General features: G+C 30.9%; 1 protein-coding gene across 1 annotated transcript in view; it reads left to right on the top strand.

Moving 5' to 3' along the window:
- The first annotated feature begins 6,094 nt into the window (after positions 1-6,094).
- LOC149168983 (phosphoglucomutase, putative / glucose phosphomutase) overlaps positions 6,095-18,217 on the top strand; it is a 38,412-nt gene continuing 26,289 nt past the window's right edge. Inside the window, 2 exon segments of the mRNA XM_089427000.1 lie at positions 6,095-6,945; positions 7,804-8,064. Coding sequence (XP_089283126.1) covers positions 6,301-6,945; positions 7,804-8,064 — 906 coding nt within the window. The 5' untranslated portion in view covers positions 6,095-6,300.

Raw genomic sequence — 18,217 nt, 5'->3', positions numbered from 1 at the left:
AAAAATACTCTAGAAGAGTCTATATTGTAACTCTAGTTAAGAGTTGATGTAGTCAAACTTAACCACTGGTAGGTTATTGAGTTATACATGCATCCATATTTCCAGATAGAAAGAGAGTGAAGTGGCCTCACCTTCCAGCCGGGTTTTATCCCGAAAGGGTTTCCCATAGCATATGTGGTGTCGTTCTCTACTTTTATGCATAATTTCCATTCACATGCATGTACTAATTACAGTTAAATTTACAGATCTAGAAGTTTAATAAAATTGTAATAGTGTAAAATTTTCAGAATTTTAATATATTATTATCAAATCTGTTGTGACGAACTATTTGGTGGAATATCCACATTATTTTACAGATCATTCTCTTACCTCTGCTTGTGGTTTTCCCTATCAGTACTTGTATATCTATCTATAGTTTAGAAATATCATGCTTTTAGTTGGTGTGGAAAATTGTGTAGAGGTGAAGCATGTAGATGTTTGTTGTTTTTTTATTTCAATTTGAGGAAATCCTCTATGTTGATGACTTCTAGGTATTTATCCTTCTGCTTTGGGTGGTATTTTACCCAACGCATATGGCGTGATCAAGTGTAGAAATAGTGGAATCAATGAGAAATGTCTAGTTTTATGACCTGAATCAGAGATCACACACAATTGGAAGAAAATATTATTACATTGATATATGGTTTTTTGAAAACAGATTTCGACATTGTGCCAGTAGGAACCCTAGCATTGTGTTTGTTGAGACAATTATGCTTCTTGTAGCGAACTATGATGCATAATTATAAATAATAAGATATAGTTCCTCAAAGGCAACTTGGATAATAGTAGGATGGATGTCATGGTTCAGTGTGAAGCCATTGAACATAGAGTATCATCTTGGTGGGTTGAATAGAACAACAAATTTTGCTCTAGTACATCTTGGAACACTTGATGGGCCTCAACGAGCATCCACTTCTTCTCATAACACATCCCCAATAAATAGAGAGCCTTAAAATTTTGCAAATAGAAATAGCCTCTAGGCCACGAACTCCCGATAACCACTATGCTTCCATGTCATTTCATCTTCTCAACATTCATGACCTCTCTTGTCCTTGCTCTATCTTGGTAATTGAATTTATAACTCACACCCATGGCTTATGATCCTCAATGACGTTTATGGTCAATTGCTCAAATTTTACTCGAGAGATCTTTTTGGAGCTATCAAATATGCAATTGAGTTTAATAAAGGAACTTGTGTGGATATTTTCACTTCGAGGTCATTCTCTTCCCAAAGAATTTTATTACCCACCTTTGTAGCATTGTTAATTGGAATTGGTTATAGAGGGTTCCCCACACTTTAAAATTTGATAGTACTTATATTTTTGGCTCTAAAATAAAAGGGGCAACAATTTTGGAGCTACCCCTATACCTTTGTTCCAATATTTTTGTCCACCACTTGCTACGGAGGGTGTTGAATTTCACATTCATGTAGCAAGGAGTCAAGGACAACTTCATTAAAAAAAATCGATGGCATAATTGAATTTGATGAGTTATAAAAATTCTTATCCATACATCCATTGAATTTTTCTCCATGAGTCTCAACCATAGCTCTTTTAGTGAATAAGAAAGGCCCCTTTCAATTTTAAAACTTGCATTTTGCACGCTCAATTTTAAGAAGTAGCTTCAATCGTAATCCATCTTTCAGTGCCAATAGTAGCAATGATATGAGTAACTTCTATAATAATTCTTCATTACTTATGAAAATTTTACAAGGAGACCAAAGTGGGCATTACCTCTTTCTCAATGTTTTCGTAGTTGTGACCACTTTGTTAGTGTGTTCCTTGTGGGTTTATTCCTTAGGAGATTGAAAGTTCATAAAAGAGAATGAAAGAATTGACATCATCTTTGGTTTTTGAAGGAAAGGTGAATTTTTTGTTGAGGCAAACACCTTTAATTTGTTGAGTTTGTATTGTTGAGAAAATGCGCATGATCTATGAGTTATTAGATTATTAAATATTACAGTAGACTTTACTGTTGAAAATACAGTCACACTTGACAAAGCCATTCTCACAAATGTTTGAACCTATTTAAAATATTCACCTAACAAAATTGAGTTTCTATACCCTGACTCTCAACTCCAACAAGATGAACTACAACAAAGGAATCAGCGCTATGAACTAGTCCTTATTAAAAAAACTCTTTGTTTGAGATTGATTATTATCAGCAACCAACACATGCCAACATGTCAAGAGCACATTCATATGAAGATGAAGAAGTTCATCTTGCACTTCCCAAGCCCAGCATCAAACCTTGGGAATAATTCATCAACATCAACATCAACATAGAACCAACCTTCGATACAAAAACGAAGTGACCAACATTCCATACTACTCCAAACCCATTTAGTTTCAAAGTGTTGAATTTCTTCAAGACGTCTCATCTTTATATGGTCAAAATATTCTTCAAATATCAAATGTTAACATTGTGATCAAGTAGGCCATGTGAAATGTTAGTGTTTTGACCTTCACCCTTGTGAGAATTGTCAGAAAAATACTCGTCACTCATACATATTTTCCAGACACAAAACTCCTGCTAGAGAAAATATTCACCTTGGATAGATCCCTTCTTATTAATTCTATTCAACAACTAAGAAGGTATATCAGTCATACCAAATATTTCATTCTCGAGTATTGAGACATCTTGTAATGGAAAAATTATGAAATTCTCACCTTGTATCTAATAGGGGGGAATTAATGGTCAACTACTAGTTTCGAAGTCATATGAAGGAATCCTAAGCCATAATTTGAGCCAAATCCTTTAGCTAAAGTTAGCCAGGGCCACAATCAAAGTTGTATCCCAAGAAGACTCATGTTCCATGAGCACAATTTGGTTGGTGGCTAGGCTTAAACCACCACTGACAGAAGGCTTCAAAGTTTGCTACCGATTTCATCAATTTGTGGTGATCTATAAACCATCATCAGGGATCACTTCCATTTCAAAAAACACTTCAACTTCTATCAAGATTCATAATTTCTCCAGGAGTTTCTTTGAGTCAAGTTCCAAAGTTGGTGGTCAACCTTAAACCACCACCAATAGACCTTTTGCTATCTCATCTAGTTTGTGGTCTTTCTTAAACCACTAGATTCAGAGAGAACATCTAACCATTGACTATTATGCACCTTTTTATTTTAGCTCTCTTCTTGGACTCATATACACCCCTTTGGATTAAACGGGGGGATGTTGGAAACATAATCCTTTATTGTTATGGTAAATTTGGCTTATACATATGAGAGGAAGGTGAAAAACCTCAAGTGAATGCCAACAATCATGAGAAATATAAGAGACCTCTTGGATACAAAACCAAGGGTTCTAAGAATGTGTATTTATATGTATATCTTGTTAATAATATGTATTTGATTCCTTACCTAAACCCATATTTTAATTTCATGAGTCTAGAATCAATTATATAGAGAGAAAGAGCTACTTCTCAATATCAAAATAATTTAAACAAAAAAAATAAATTTCAATGTCTCTAATGTGAGTCATAAAAAAAATATTCCAATGAAATCTATCTATATATTCTATGAAGCAAATGAAAATAAAAGTTTTATGGTCAAAACATTTTATTAGTGTATTTCTCAAAATGAAGGAGATGTGTAATAACACGGAGTGGATGTGGAATATCATGGAGTTATAATCACATTTTTTTGTCAGCATAAGTACCCCATTTGTTTTCAAAGGTGGTTTGGACTTGGTCTAGTTGGGGTAATAATATTTGATATCCCCCAAAGAAGTCATCTAGCAATGTAAACTTTTCAAAACTAAACACACATTGGACAATTTGTTCCATGGAAGGTACATGATAAGTATCCTTATTTGAAGGTTTGTTTAGATTTCAGAAGCTTATACATATGTCAATATCTCAATTTTTTTTCCTAACTCAAACTAAATTTGAAACCCATTGTGAGTGTCTAACATGAAATATTATTTTATCCTTCAACAATTTTTTTAATTCCTTTTTAATCTAAGGCTCTATGTTTAGATGAATTTTCCTTAGTTCTTGTTGAACGAGTTTGACATCATTTTTAGTTGGTATCACATGTTGAATTATCTTAGTATCAAACACTTTAATATCATCATATGTCCATAGACAAATATCTTTATATTCTTTAAACAATCGTATGAAAGCAATATGTTCAGAAATAGAACAATTTTTGCCAATATTGACATTTTGACAATTTTTTTCTATTCCCGGATTTATAAACTCATATTTCCATTAAGAGCTATTGTATCACTATTAGTACTGCCTTTAAACTTGTCTTTCAAATCGTAAATTGTTTCTAGTCTAATCACTGACTTAGGAATTACATTTTCTATGGCATATTGGTTATCTAGATAATACTCTTGAAGCTTTACATTATGCTCAAGTTCATCAATAATGGAACCTATCAAAGTATCTTCTTATGTAAGGAAATATTTAATATGTTTATCATCATCAAACACCCTCCACTTCGTAACATTCTCAAGCACTGAGCGATTGAAGATTAATTCAATAGAGAATTTATCTCGAGAGAATTTCTCTACTGGAATTAACTTAGAAGCTAGATTGGTAAATATGTCAACATCTTAGTTTTGAAAACAAGGTACTGAAATGATTTCAATTTTTTCAAAATCATGAACTAAATTCTAGACCTCATTCTAATAACTTTTCAATTAACTTGAGACACAATAAATAGAATTACAAACTTGTTTTGCAATAATTTTGGAATCAACAAGTACTTTCAATTTTTTAACATTTAGATCAATATCCTTTTTAAGTCCCTTTAATGGGATATTCAACTATATTATTCCTATGTTCAAATTCTAGTTTGTGATAGCATCAATTTGTTACCATGAAGATCTTTAAATATACATCTAACACTAGCACCTTCACTGTGTTTAAAATCATTAAGAGAAAAAGAAAAAGAAAAAAACCATAAATCATTATGTACCAAGAATAAATTCAAGATAAAAAAATGTTTAATGAACTATTTTCTATGCAGTTAGAATTTTCCAATTACAACCCTGAATCTATAAATTGTGAACTTGTATTAATAAAATTATCAAAATAAAAAATCAAATGAGTAGTGTCCGAGAATCAAATTATTGAACATGATAGGTTCATTAGGATTATTTAAGTTTACAGTATGTTTCATAGGTCTTTCATGTTCAATATTAATTTTTTTGGCTACACAGTAACCAAAGATGTGACCATACAATAGAGAAATAACCGTTTAACTTTTTATGACAATCTCTACTCAGTAGCAATCCATATGATTCTAGAATGTCAAGTATAGCAATTTCAATGGTTTAAGGAATTTTAGGATTAGAGACTAATCCAATAATTACATTTTTTACTTCTCTCAAAAGAACTCTTACATTTGATATGTCCAATTGAACAATTTGAGGAGCATACTTTTATGGTTAGATATTCATTTTTTATCAATAAAATAAAATAAAATAATATATATATATATATATATCAAATTAATTTATATTAATATATATATATATTAATATATACTATTAAACTATATTTATTAACATAAAGTTAATATTAATTATATTTATTAACATGGACATTTAAATATTTTATTAAAATATATTATTAAAATATCTTTAAAAATAAAAAAAATACACATTTTTCTCTTATAACCATTGAAATTTCTTTTACTTTTAATTATTTATTGATATAAAATTATTTTATTTGAAATATATATTAAAATATTTTTTTATACACATTTTAATATTATTTTCTTAATTTTATATATAAATAAAATTGATATTCAACTCTATTAATTAACATAAACATTCAAATATTTTATTTAAAACATGTAATTACATATTTTATTTAAAATATTAATTTTAGAATGGCATGAGTTTACATCTAATTAGGAATATAATTAGTTTATTATTAAGTAATCAGAATTCGATATCACCATCGTCATAGTTGTTGTTTTTCATAAGGTATTTCTCATGGTTTTCCTTAATGATTCCTCATGAATCGCGTGATCGAGAGGTGTTTACTTATTATTGATAAGCCATTGTGTGACCCATATTTACTATACAAAAACATAATTTAATTCTGTGCAAACACCTTCAGAGTTGACAAAATGATTTTAATGGCTAGACAACCTCTCCCTCCTCAGCTATATATATTCATGTAATGTTAAGTTTATTCTGTTAAGTTTAATATCTGCTAGGAACGCTGAGGCTGTAGACTGTTGAAAGTGAGATACGTTTAATGGTTGGGAATAGGAATTAGAATTAGAGTTATTAACTATGGCTTCAATGGAAGCTCTGAGATTCTCTGCAATGTCCTCCTCCTTCTGCGCAAATTCAATTTCTAAGGAATCTTCCAAACTGTTAAGCGTTCCATTAATGTCATTATGTTATTCTCGAGCTGTTAAACATAATATTCATCACGCAGCCTTTCATGTTGAGAAGCAGAGACTGCAGCATTACAGTGGCCTTATGTATGCTCCTCTGCTGAAATCTTCAATGGTTGCAGAATCTGCAAGGGTGGATTCTGCGACATCGAGCGAAGAGGGAGTGATAACGGAGTTGGAAGAAGAAGAAGCTGCTGGGAAGATTAGGAGATTGCAGAACGGGCCGGACGTGCGAGGGATCGCGCTGGAGGGCGAACCAGGCCGGGAAATTAATCTCACTCCCGCTGCAGTTTACTGCATTGCCGAGGCCTTTGGAGAATGGGTGGGCAGCAGGTTGGGGAAGAAGGCCCAGGAGGGGTCCAGGGTTCGAATCTCCTTGGGTCGAGATCCTCGTATCACTGGGCCTTCGTTGGCGGCGGCGGCGGCGGCTGGGCTTATGAATGCCGGGTGTTGTGTGTACGACATGGGACTCGCCACTACTCCCGCCTGCTTCATGAGCACCATTCTCCCTGGATTCGGTTATGATGCTTCCATTATGGTATAAAAAAAAACTACTCTTTTTTTCCTTTTCACTCCTCTTGTTTTTTTTTTTTAAATTCAGAATTGTTTCAGGTATTGGGGTTGGTCTTTATCTAGATTTGGTTTGGTTTCCAGAAAGAAAGAAAAAGGAAAATAGAAAATCAAATAGATAGGCATATGGCACAGTGAAAGTTTTCTTTAATGAGAATTTCCAGATCGTATGGTTTTTTTGAATAATAGTGGTCATGTCAGTTTATATTTTGGAATAATAGCTAGTGATGATTGTCCTGCAGCTGGTTTGATAATTGAGTTAGGACAAATTTTTAGAAGTTTTAAGAAAATTTTAACATGATTATAGACAAAATATTTTTTTAATTTCTCATAATAATTGAGTTAGGACAAATTTTTAGAAGTTTTAAGAAAATTTTAACATGATTATAGACAAAATATTTTTTTAATTTCTCATAAAATTTTACTAATCATTCAAATTTTGAGAAAACAAATCTTTAAATTTTTATAGCATTGAATTTCAAGGAGTGAAAATGACTTTGATGAAATTCTTCGGAATCATACTCAATAATTTTAGGTCAACCTTTAGAAGGGACTAGTTTGGTTCATCATCAAGACGATGAATTACACTAGATAGTTCGAAACATCCCCAAAATTGTTCAATAGGATTAATTTATCCATAAAAATTTCTTCAAAATTTATAAATCACTCCCAGCAGTAGCGAAAAAAACATTTGCCAAAACAAATTCTGAACATTTTCTCGAAAAATATATCAAATTTCTGAAACTCTACACAGTTTATATGCAGCAGAATTGCATAACAACCAGAACTGACAATTGTGTAACTGTTTTCTTTCTGTTTGGCGCAGTTGACAGCATCCCACTTGCCTTACACAAGGAACGGGATGAAGTTTATGACAAAAGACGGAGGTCTCGACTCAGTGGACGTGGAGAGCATATGCAACGTGGCCGCCTCTAAGTTCGTTAAGAAACAAAGCAATTTTATGTTCGATTGTCTAGGCACAGAGAAAGTGGATTTCATGCCAGTTTACGCAGAGCACCTGCGAAACATCATCAAGACGCAGGTCAACCATCCCTCTAATTATGAGAAGCCTCTGCAAGGATTCAAGGTCGGTGGATTTTTCATTTTTTTTATCTAAAATTTTCTGGTTGCTTAATAGATATTCCACGGAAGTTTTAGTATTTTTTCTTAATTTTATTTTTCACTCAGTTTTAAATTTTGTTATCTTTTAAAAGTAAATATTTTAATAGGAACTAGCAATTTCCTCATATATATTTAGAATTGATAGTTTAATTTAGAACAGAAACATCCAGAGACCATGGTACTGAAGTTATGATTTTAAACTCCAAAGATCCAGATCATGGCACTGAAGCTGTGATCTTAAACTCCAACAGAGAATCTTATTCCTCCAACTTTACTATGAGCCTGGATCTCAGCCTCTAACAAAACCCTATCCTTCCAGCCTTACTATGATATTTTTATATATCACGCTATCCTTCAGCCTTACTGATATCTCTATATCACGCTATCCCTCCAGACGACCTTATATCACACCAGAACAAACCCATTCAATTGCTAATTCCATCCCCCATCTATACATACATATATATATATATTCCAAAAATAAACGGATACGAGAGACTGATAATTCTGCTCCTGAAATATAGAAAATGTGAGGTTGACCATTAAAATGGGGAGATAAACGTTTTATTTGGTTGGCCTGGATTCGAGGTTGCGCTTTTGTTTGTTTGGGTAGGAATATCCATGAATATCCCTCACATGATAATATAAATGTTTTGACTTAACCACAATTCAGGTTCCCTGACTACACCGAATAATAATTTAAATATTTGACTTAACCACAATTCAGGGCATTTTTTTTTGGTTTCCTAATATTTCCCAAGTTAGGAGGGTGGGAAAAGTCATGGGTGCAAAGGACATTTTATCATGCCATTACAGAGATATTAAATAGGTTATATTGTATTAAATATTATGGAAAAAATATGATTTATTAAAAATTGATATATAAGAATCGGATGGTGGGAAAAGTCATGGTACAAAATCATATTTAAAAGACATTTTATTAGGTCATTATCGAGATATTAAATATTAAATAGGTTATATTGTATTAAATATTATGGAAAAAAAAAATGACTTATCAAAATTTAATGTTTAAGAATAGGAGGGTGGAAAAAGTTATGGGTGCAAAATCATATTTAAAAGACATTTTATTATGTTATCAAGATACAAAATATTAAATAAGTTATATTGTATTAAATACTATAAAAAAATATGGCTTATTAATAATAAATTTAATGTTGAATTTTTAAATGGTTAATGGTAAATTTATTAATTTTTATATCAAAATGGTTTTGGAGTTAAATTTAATATAAGATATCTCCTTTAAATTTTATTTGGAGTTTTACTTGACTAAATTTTGGGTAGTAAACAACTTTAATTTGGCTAAAATTCTCATTCTAACTTATGTAGTTATTATTTTCATGCTAGAGCTTTTACTTTTTCATGTGCATGGTAAATTCTCATTCCAGTGCCTATACCAACTAACTCTTCATCTTTCTTCATCTTCTTCTACAGTACCAATAGAAATAAAATGCTAGACAAAATAATGCCAATACCAACTGAATTTTCATCTTTCTTCATCTTCTTCTACAATACCAATAGAAATAAAATGCCAGAGAAAATAATCAATAATCGACCATAATAAAACATAGAGTAACAAAACACCATGATTATCCTAAAATATGTCAAAAAGTATCTTAGAATTGAGTTATCAAGACATTACATAGGGTATATTACATAAATACTAGCACAACCACATTAATAAAGAGGTTGATGTACTCCAATCAACTTCATTTTCCACTTTTCATAAGCCAATTGGCAACTTTAATTTCAAAATGTGGAAAAATGACACCAATCAACTTATATCAACCACTTTATTAATATGGTTGCTTGTTGAGGGTTGTTGATGATTTATTATGTTTTACTAGTTTGACCATGGTTGACCTTTGTTCACAAGGTTGACTATGGTTGAAGAGGGTTGACCATGTTTAATTAAGGTTGGCCATGTTTGACCATTAATTCAACAATGTATATATGTTACATTAACATTGAGAACTATTACATTAATGTTTGTCAACCATGGTTAATGTTACATTAGTGTTAATGTTATTGTTACATTAATGGTTGAAGACTATTGACAATGTTGACTATGATTGACCAGAGTCAACCATTAATATAATAATGTATTTATGTTACATTGTTGAAACAAGGTTGACTATGATTAAATTCGGCAACCATGTTTGATTATGAGAAAAACCATGAGTTACCAAAACCTTGGGTTTATAGATGGCTAACTTCATGTCGGAAGTCTTAGATTGACCAAACAAGTTGACCATCCATAACCCACCTTAAAGAGCACATAGTGAATACCAAGCATCACCAAGTGTGGAGGTCTACCATCATCATGCACTCCTTCAATACCAAGCACCTTATTTGCTTTGACTAGTCTAAAATCCTAGCTTATGTCTCATTTTATAATTCTTGAATGATTAGGGAAGCTCTCCAGATCAAAAAGCACCCCAATAACTTCAAGAGGGAAAATGGTTGTAAACTTAGCTCATCCTAGAAACCAATAATCCATCAACTTACTCTATATTTCCCCCTCTTAAACCTCCCCTCACACTCATTTCCTTTATTTCCTTCCTCGTTGCATTTGTCATTTCAATTTCTCCTCTCCATCCTCCTCCTTCTCCTCTCTATCCCCCTCCTTGTTGGGTCCCTTTCTAATACATTGTATTAATCTTTAACTTTATTCTCTCTTTACTAATTATTCAAAAAAAATCTTAGCTTCTTTTTCATGGTGTGTATATATATATATATATATATATATATATATAGTCCCCCCTCTCTTTCTATTTAAACCCCTTCATTCCCCCCTCCTCCCCCCACCTTTATTGTCTCCCTCCCTTTTTTTTTCATGATTACTTTTTTTTCCCACTTATTAACTTATTTAATAACTTATTTTTTGACCATTAATCTAATTTTTTTGCTAATTATTGATTTCCTTTAACATTACCTAGTAACTCTTCTCTATTAAAGGACCTATAAGCATTCATTCTTAACATCTTTTAGTTTTCTGATCCATGATTATAGGTGGAGTGTCTACCGAAAACATCCAATAGGCTTAATCCTCTAAGCAATTTGCTTCCCGAAATTTTAAAAATAAGAAAAAACAATTACAATTGTACCTCTAGTAATTTTAATAGTTATATTAGGAAAAAATCAATAAGAAAAAAAATATAATTTTAATAAAGATTAAAATTAAAAGGGAGCTTATAGTTAAATGTATCCAATATTTTTAAGTATAGAATATATTATTGATATAATTACAATTACACAATAATATGAAGACACTAATCAATTATTAAAATATGGAACAATAACAAAGAAAAATTTTATTTTAATAAATAATAGACATAAAAGGGAACTTATAATTAAATGTTTCCAATATTTTTAAGTATAAAATATATTATTAATATAATTACAATTACACAATGGTATGAAGACATACTAATCAATTATTAAAATATGAAGCAATAAGAAAGAAAGATTATAATTTTAATAAAGGGAACTTATAATTAAATTTATTGAATATTTTTAAGTACAATTACAATTACAAAATGGTATAATTATTAAAATATGGAGCAATAAGAAAGAAAAATTACAATTTTAATAAAGAATAAACATAAAAGAGAATTTATAATTAAATGTATCGAATATTTTTAAGTATAAAATATAATATTGATATAATTTACACAATAATAATAAAACACTCTAATCAATTATTAAAATATGTAGCAATAAGAAAGAAATAAAAAATATACATAAAAAGAGCTTATAAGTAAAGATATCGAATATTTTTAAATATAAAATATATTATTAATGTAATTACAATTACACAACAATAGTATGAAGACACTCTAATCAATTATTAAAATATGTCATTAACACCGCCCCACATGTACCTATGTGACCCTTTCCACTCAATTTCCCCTCCTTAAAGCATGAGACCTTGATTTCTTATGTTCTCCTATACTTTAGCTCATGTGGCACCTTGGGAATTCCAATAAGATGAATTCAACATGTTATTTTTTTGTTCTCAACTATTCAAATGGGTCACATCGAAATTGTTCCCCAAAAGAAAACATTTTCAAATTTATATGATATTCTTTAATAGTTTCAACCTTTTTCATATTCAATATTGATATTAAAATTGATAAATTCCTTATCCTAGATAATTGTGAATCCCATATTTTCATGTATAGTTCTTCCTATCATATTTTGGGTAATTTGTCTTCACTCTTTCATTAGGATGGATCTCATTTTTCCCATAAATTTTATTTCATTTTTTTCATCATATTCCATATACAATACAAATGATTATCCATATTTAATAAGTGTATTCCTTTGAGCTTTCTCAATAATCATTTATCTAGTTATTCAAAGGCATTCTCCTGACTTGGTCTTGGATCATTATCCCTTTAGATAGAGTTATTAGAAGAATGGACTAAACCTATTTATTAAATGACAATTAAGAAAACATGCTTAAAATTCTTCTCATCCACTAAATCATCCACTAAATAAGCTTATGATGTGAGGAATCTTTAAAATTAAAAATGACAATTTTCATAATCTCCTAAATGAATGAATTCTGTTATATATATACCCAACCTTAATAATATAATTTCTTTATTTAATAATCTCTAATATCAATTGACTAAGTATCATCATGTCGCCAGGCCCTTCTACGTAAAACTCTGTAGTTTTATATAGATAAGTAAAATGCAAAGCCTCATCTTGTGCACAACCAAAATAATAATTATGGAATATGAATTGTTTCGAATAACACCTGTGGATTTAGAGAAGATTCCCCTCCATGAATTTGTTTATAAGTGTTATATTTCTTCATGTGTAATCTTTAGCTTATTTTTAGATAGATTTTGCTCTACATTTTTGGATAATTTTTTTTAGATATGATACTTAAGAAACATTGGGTTTTCTATTTAATATGAATATGCTACTTACTAGAAAGTTAGAAAGTTAAATGTAGGCTAAATGTGTTTCGGAGCGCGTGAGAATTAAATTATAAATTTATATAATACACCAAATTATTAGCAATGTTTTGACAATAATGACACTAATCAATTGAGTTAATTTTTAAGGTTTATTTTTGAACATCTTGTTTTATCATTATGCATTTTAATGTGAGTGAAATTGTTAGTGCCTTGCCAAGCTCAATCAATCCACAAGGAGAAAGCATGTCATGAAAGAGATTTGAACTTAGTTGAGGAGAATAACAACTTCTCTTGTTAATCACTTAAGGTGAACACAATTAACTACTCTTGGAAGAGAAATTGTCTTAAGACTCATTTTAGCTCTTTGTGAAGTGTATAATTAAAAATAAAGTTACTAACTTAACAAGAGCTATGACCTCAAAATGAGAACTCTAGCCCTAGAAACCCATATTTTTGTGTAAAAAACATGAAAGAAGTCCCCTAAATCAAAAAGTTACCACTCATTTATTTGGGGTTAAAATTACCACAATTTTCAACCATAACATTAAAAACCAATAGAAGACCAATATCATTATTACAAAAAACCTTAAAAATCAACACCTAAATTAGATAATGGTTATGCTAAGAGTAGTTTTTCTTTCTTTCTTTCTAATAGCTCATTTTAAATTTTAACCTAAAACAACTGGTACCATTGTAACCAATACTTAAAACCCAACCATCAAATTGAAATGCATTATTAATAGTATAAAATCAATAACATCACCTTTTCTTTTCTTTTTGTATGTTAGGTAATGTGAGCCCTCACATGATTGGCATGCTTAAACTGTGGCTTGAGTAATCGCAACATAGGGGCATCTAAGCCATCAAAATCACTAGGGGATTGCACCTAGCCTAGGCCACACTAACCCTTAGCATGACTGTCACCATCTATCCTACACCTCATGGACAATAGCATCCCCTTTTTAATAAGACATTAAGATTGTAATATTTTTTAATTGTTATTTAGAAAATTATCACTAATTTAAACAAATTCATAGAAAACATAGGAAACTCTAGTAGTGAAGTATTCATGGGGCTAGGGCACATGAAAAATAACCAAGAAAAAGAATACACACTTCTTCAAGGCATCTAGATGACGTGAGAAAACTAAGCATCCTTGTTAACTATTTCGGGAGACTCTTTACTCCATATCCAACATTTAGTACAAGGCTATCTCCAAAGGAAGCATCTTGAGAAGAATAAGGAAGATTGAAAAGGCATCCCATTCATAGAATATTATCAAGTCCTCAGGGACCTTAACATAAAAGTGAATAGTTGCACCAATAAAGGTTGCAAGCTAAGCCTCGGGAATTTAAGCGTACATGGTCTTCATGGACCTTTTAGCATTCCGTACTCATGATGAGTATTGGTGGTTTTGTTCTTTCTAAGATTTTGTAAATAATCTGTAAACTCTGATGTGTAAATTTTTCCTTTTGGAAGGCCAGTATGGTACGCTTTGTATATCTAAAATATCCCAAATTTTGTTTTAAAATATAATCTCTATCGAAAACCTCAAAGCCTTCACAAGTAAAAAAGTTCATAAAAAAAATATGGAAAACACACTTATGTAATTCTTGATATATCTAGTATAATCCAAACTTACAACCATACAAAATTCTTATTTACATTTTAAAAACAATATAATACAAATATTTAAATTTTTTAAATTAAAAAAAAAAAATTTAATAAAAAAAAATAATAATAATAATTATATTTTTTTTAATAAAATATAAATTAAAACCAATTAAATAATATAAATGTATAATTCAATAGTAAAAAAAATTCTAAATAAATAAATAAAATTTAATTAAAAAAAAAATAAATAAAAATAAAATTACTTCTGCGACTTACACGCTGATGACCTCAGCCAAGTTCCATATAAAATCAAACTCCCGATTCTTACAAGAGAATATTTAAGCTTCGCCAGAGAATCTGTAATCGATGGACGAGTCCTCATTCCAATTGGGTGGGCCTCTGGAAAAATCCGATAGGCGTGACGTACATGCTTATGGATAAATTCGATATGGGCTGATGTACCTGCTTTGTTTTTAAGTTATTTTTATTTATTTTATTTTTATTTTTTTAATAAAAAGATAAAGGTTTTTCATTAATTAAGATTAAAGAATTTTAATTAATAAACAAATAGTTGAATTGAAGTTTTTGTGAATTATAATAGTTGAAAGAATAATTTCGGCGTAAATCACATGTAGATAAACATTTGTTGACGGTTTCGAATCAATTAGTGTGGTTCATCGTCAAGACAAGTTGAAGAAACAGATCCATGTTAAATAGTATGAACAGAGTCTCCAATGGCTGAATTGACTAACGACGAATCAATTAGTGTGGTTCATCGTCAAGACAAATTGAAGAAACAGATCCAGCTTAGCATGTTAAATAGTATGAGCAGAGTCTCCAATGGCTGAATTGACTAACGACTAATTTTGACCTTAGGACCCAGATCAAATTACGGATAAATTGACTAACGGCTAATTTTGACCTTAACACCCAGATCAAATTATTATTTATTAATTTGATATTATTATTATTTTTATTATTATTATTTATGGAAATAAGTTAAATTAGGTAAAAATACATAAATAAATAAAATAATTTTAATGGTTGGTTTAAAAAAAGATTTATTTATTTATTTAAATTAATTAATCATATATATAGATAGATTAATTAAAGTTATAATATTAGGTATTAAGATAAAAGTTAGGATTAATAAATAAAATAATTTCAATGGTTAGTTTAAAAAGATAATTTATTTATTTAAATTATTTAATAATTATTATTATATTATATATATATATATATATATATAACTTTCTGCCCTTTGGATCAGAGCAACGTTATTCCTTAGGATCTCTCCTCCTACTAAAACCCAAAGACAAGTAGAGAGAGGAAGAGATCCCAAGGGCGTTGAAATGACTTGAAACATTGAGCACATGTGGGGTTTATGTGGTTGTTGGCCGATCTTGACGAATTATCTTATAATGCAAATAAATTCATAACTCCATGAATACTTATCGGAATTGGATGATATTTAGATCAATCGTACACCTCTCGATGAGAGGGATCCAAGAAAAATATAAGCTGCCATAAATAAGATGACCCACATGGAGTTTGGCCCTAGTTGCCAACTTTAACACATTGATTAGAATGGCTTGGGATCCTGGTATCGAGGGATTCCTTCATGTCGGGATGAGATTGGGGACGAATCAATGGTATATTTGGGACTTTGGTATTACTGGTGGTTATAGTGGTGATCAACAGTCAGAGAGGGCAGGGAGGACTGTAATGTCCCCAATTAATAAATTTTCTAAGGGAAATTCTCAATTTTTCCATTTTGGAAAATAATAAATATTTTTAGATAAATAAAATTAGGAGAAATAAGTTGTGGAGGTTACCAAAAATATACTTGGAAAATGATAAAAATGTGAAGTAATTGGTTGGGAAGATAACAAACATTTTACCCAACTACCTGAGATAACCTCAATTGACAAAGATGTCAATTTTCCTTTTTTTCCCTATTTAAAAAATAAATAAAAGTCAAATCCTTTTTATTTATGAACATAGGTTGATCTTAAGTCTGGATCAATTATGTTAAATTATTAGGATTTCTTTTTTTTTGGGCTTGACCCATGGGAGATTTGAACATTGATTCTCATGATTTAGATAATGCTTCAAAACATGTCAATTGCCAATTAATATATATGTATAAATTGACTTTTTTTATTATTAATATATATTTTTTTAAATGTTACATGTCAACTCCATAGTTACACATCTCTGTGCTACTACCAAGTTCAATTAATGAATTACACACTTCACTTGTAATAAAAAGCGGAAAACACTTATGGAAGAAACTATAAATTTTTGGAGTTGTCTATGTGGACTTTTTGGAGTTTCGGTGGTGGAAAAATTTGAGGTGAAATCTTGATTTGTGTTATTTAAACTAGTTTATTCACTATATATATGGATTCAGCGCCATGAAAAACCCCTAGGGCACTTCTATTGTGCAGGGTTTACCCATCAATCTTGTAATTTCAAAGAATTCATACTGGATTTTAGAGAAATTAGACAGGAAAAATCCACCAGAAAAGCTTCCAAAAAAATCTTTAATATCAGGTACTTTATTTCTCTATTTATAAAACTAATATAAAGTTATGTTATTTAAGATGTGCATTAAAGTAATTACACATCTAACTCATACTAAAGCTATGTATACCCTTTAAATATAAAGTTAGGAGTAAATTTCATCTTATTAAGCTGTCCGGTATCACTCTTCCTAAGTCGATGGGCCGTTGGGGTTTAACCAATTTGAGAATCTTTGGTAGAGCTCTCCTGTGCAAGTCTTTTTGGAGAGCAATTCAAGGTGTAGGCCCATGGAGTCATATGATACGATCGAAGTATCTTGCTAAGAAGAATTTCCTTTTCTGGTACCGTAGAGGCTCTATTGGTGCAGCATATGGATCCCCCATATGGCTTAGTTTTCGAAGGATTGAGGCGCTCTGCTTGAAGCATTTGATCTGGCGCTTTCAATCGGGGAATAACATCATTATTGGCAGTGACCGTTTCAAATGCGGGGCTGATGAAATTGATATTCCAGATTCCCTTCTTCATCATTTCCACAGAAGCGGATACTTTTATTGGGATAAATTGATTGCAGAATGGAATGGCCCCATTCCACGGTGGAAAGATGCAGTCGAATTGAACATTCCCCATGAGATTGCGCAGCAGTGGAATAGCATAAGGTTGAGGCTACAGAATGGAGGTTTTTTCAGAACAAGAGATTCGGATTTCCTATCTTGGAACATCCCGAATGAGGCGGAGGATATATCAGTTAAGGGAATTTATCAGCAGTTGATCGGAGAGCAATCTATTGGATCCCCTATTTTCCCACAAATCTTCTGGAAAGATGGTTGCCCTATGAAGATGATTCTCTTTTCATGGCTTGCATTTCAAAATCGAAATCTCACCTGGGAGAACTTAATGAATAGGGGATGGAATGGACCTAACATCTATTCTTTATGCAGAGAGGACGAGGAGTCAAACTTGCATATATTTCTTAAATGCAAGCAGTCTTATCTTATTTGGCAGGAATTAGATAGAGTTTATGGCTTT

The sequence above is a fragment of the Pinus tabuliformis genome, chromosome 4_2, assembly GCF_031772625.1.
Source record: "Pinus tabuliformis cultivar Carrire ecotype Pingquan chromosome 4_2, CPIR1, whole genome shotgun sequence".
Classification (NCBI taxonomy): Eukaryota; Viridiplantae; Streptophyta; class Pinopsida; order Pinales; family Pinaceae; genus Pinus; species Pinus tabuliformis.
Note: the sequence above shows the minus strand (reverse complement) of the source record. Positions and strands in the feature narration are given on the sequence as shown.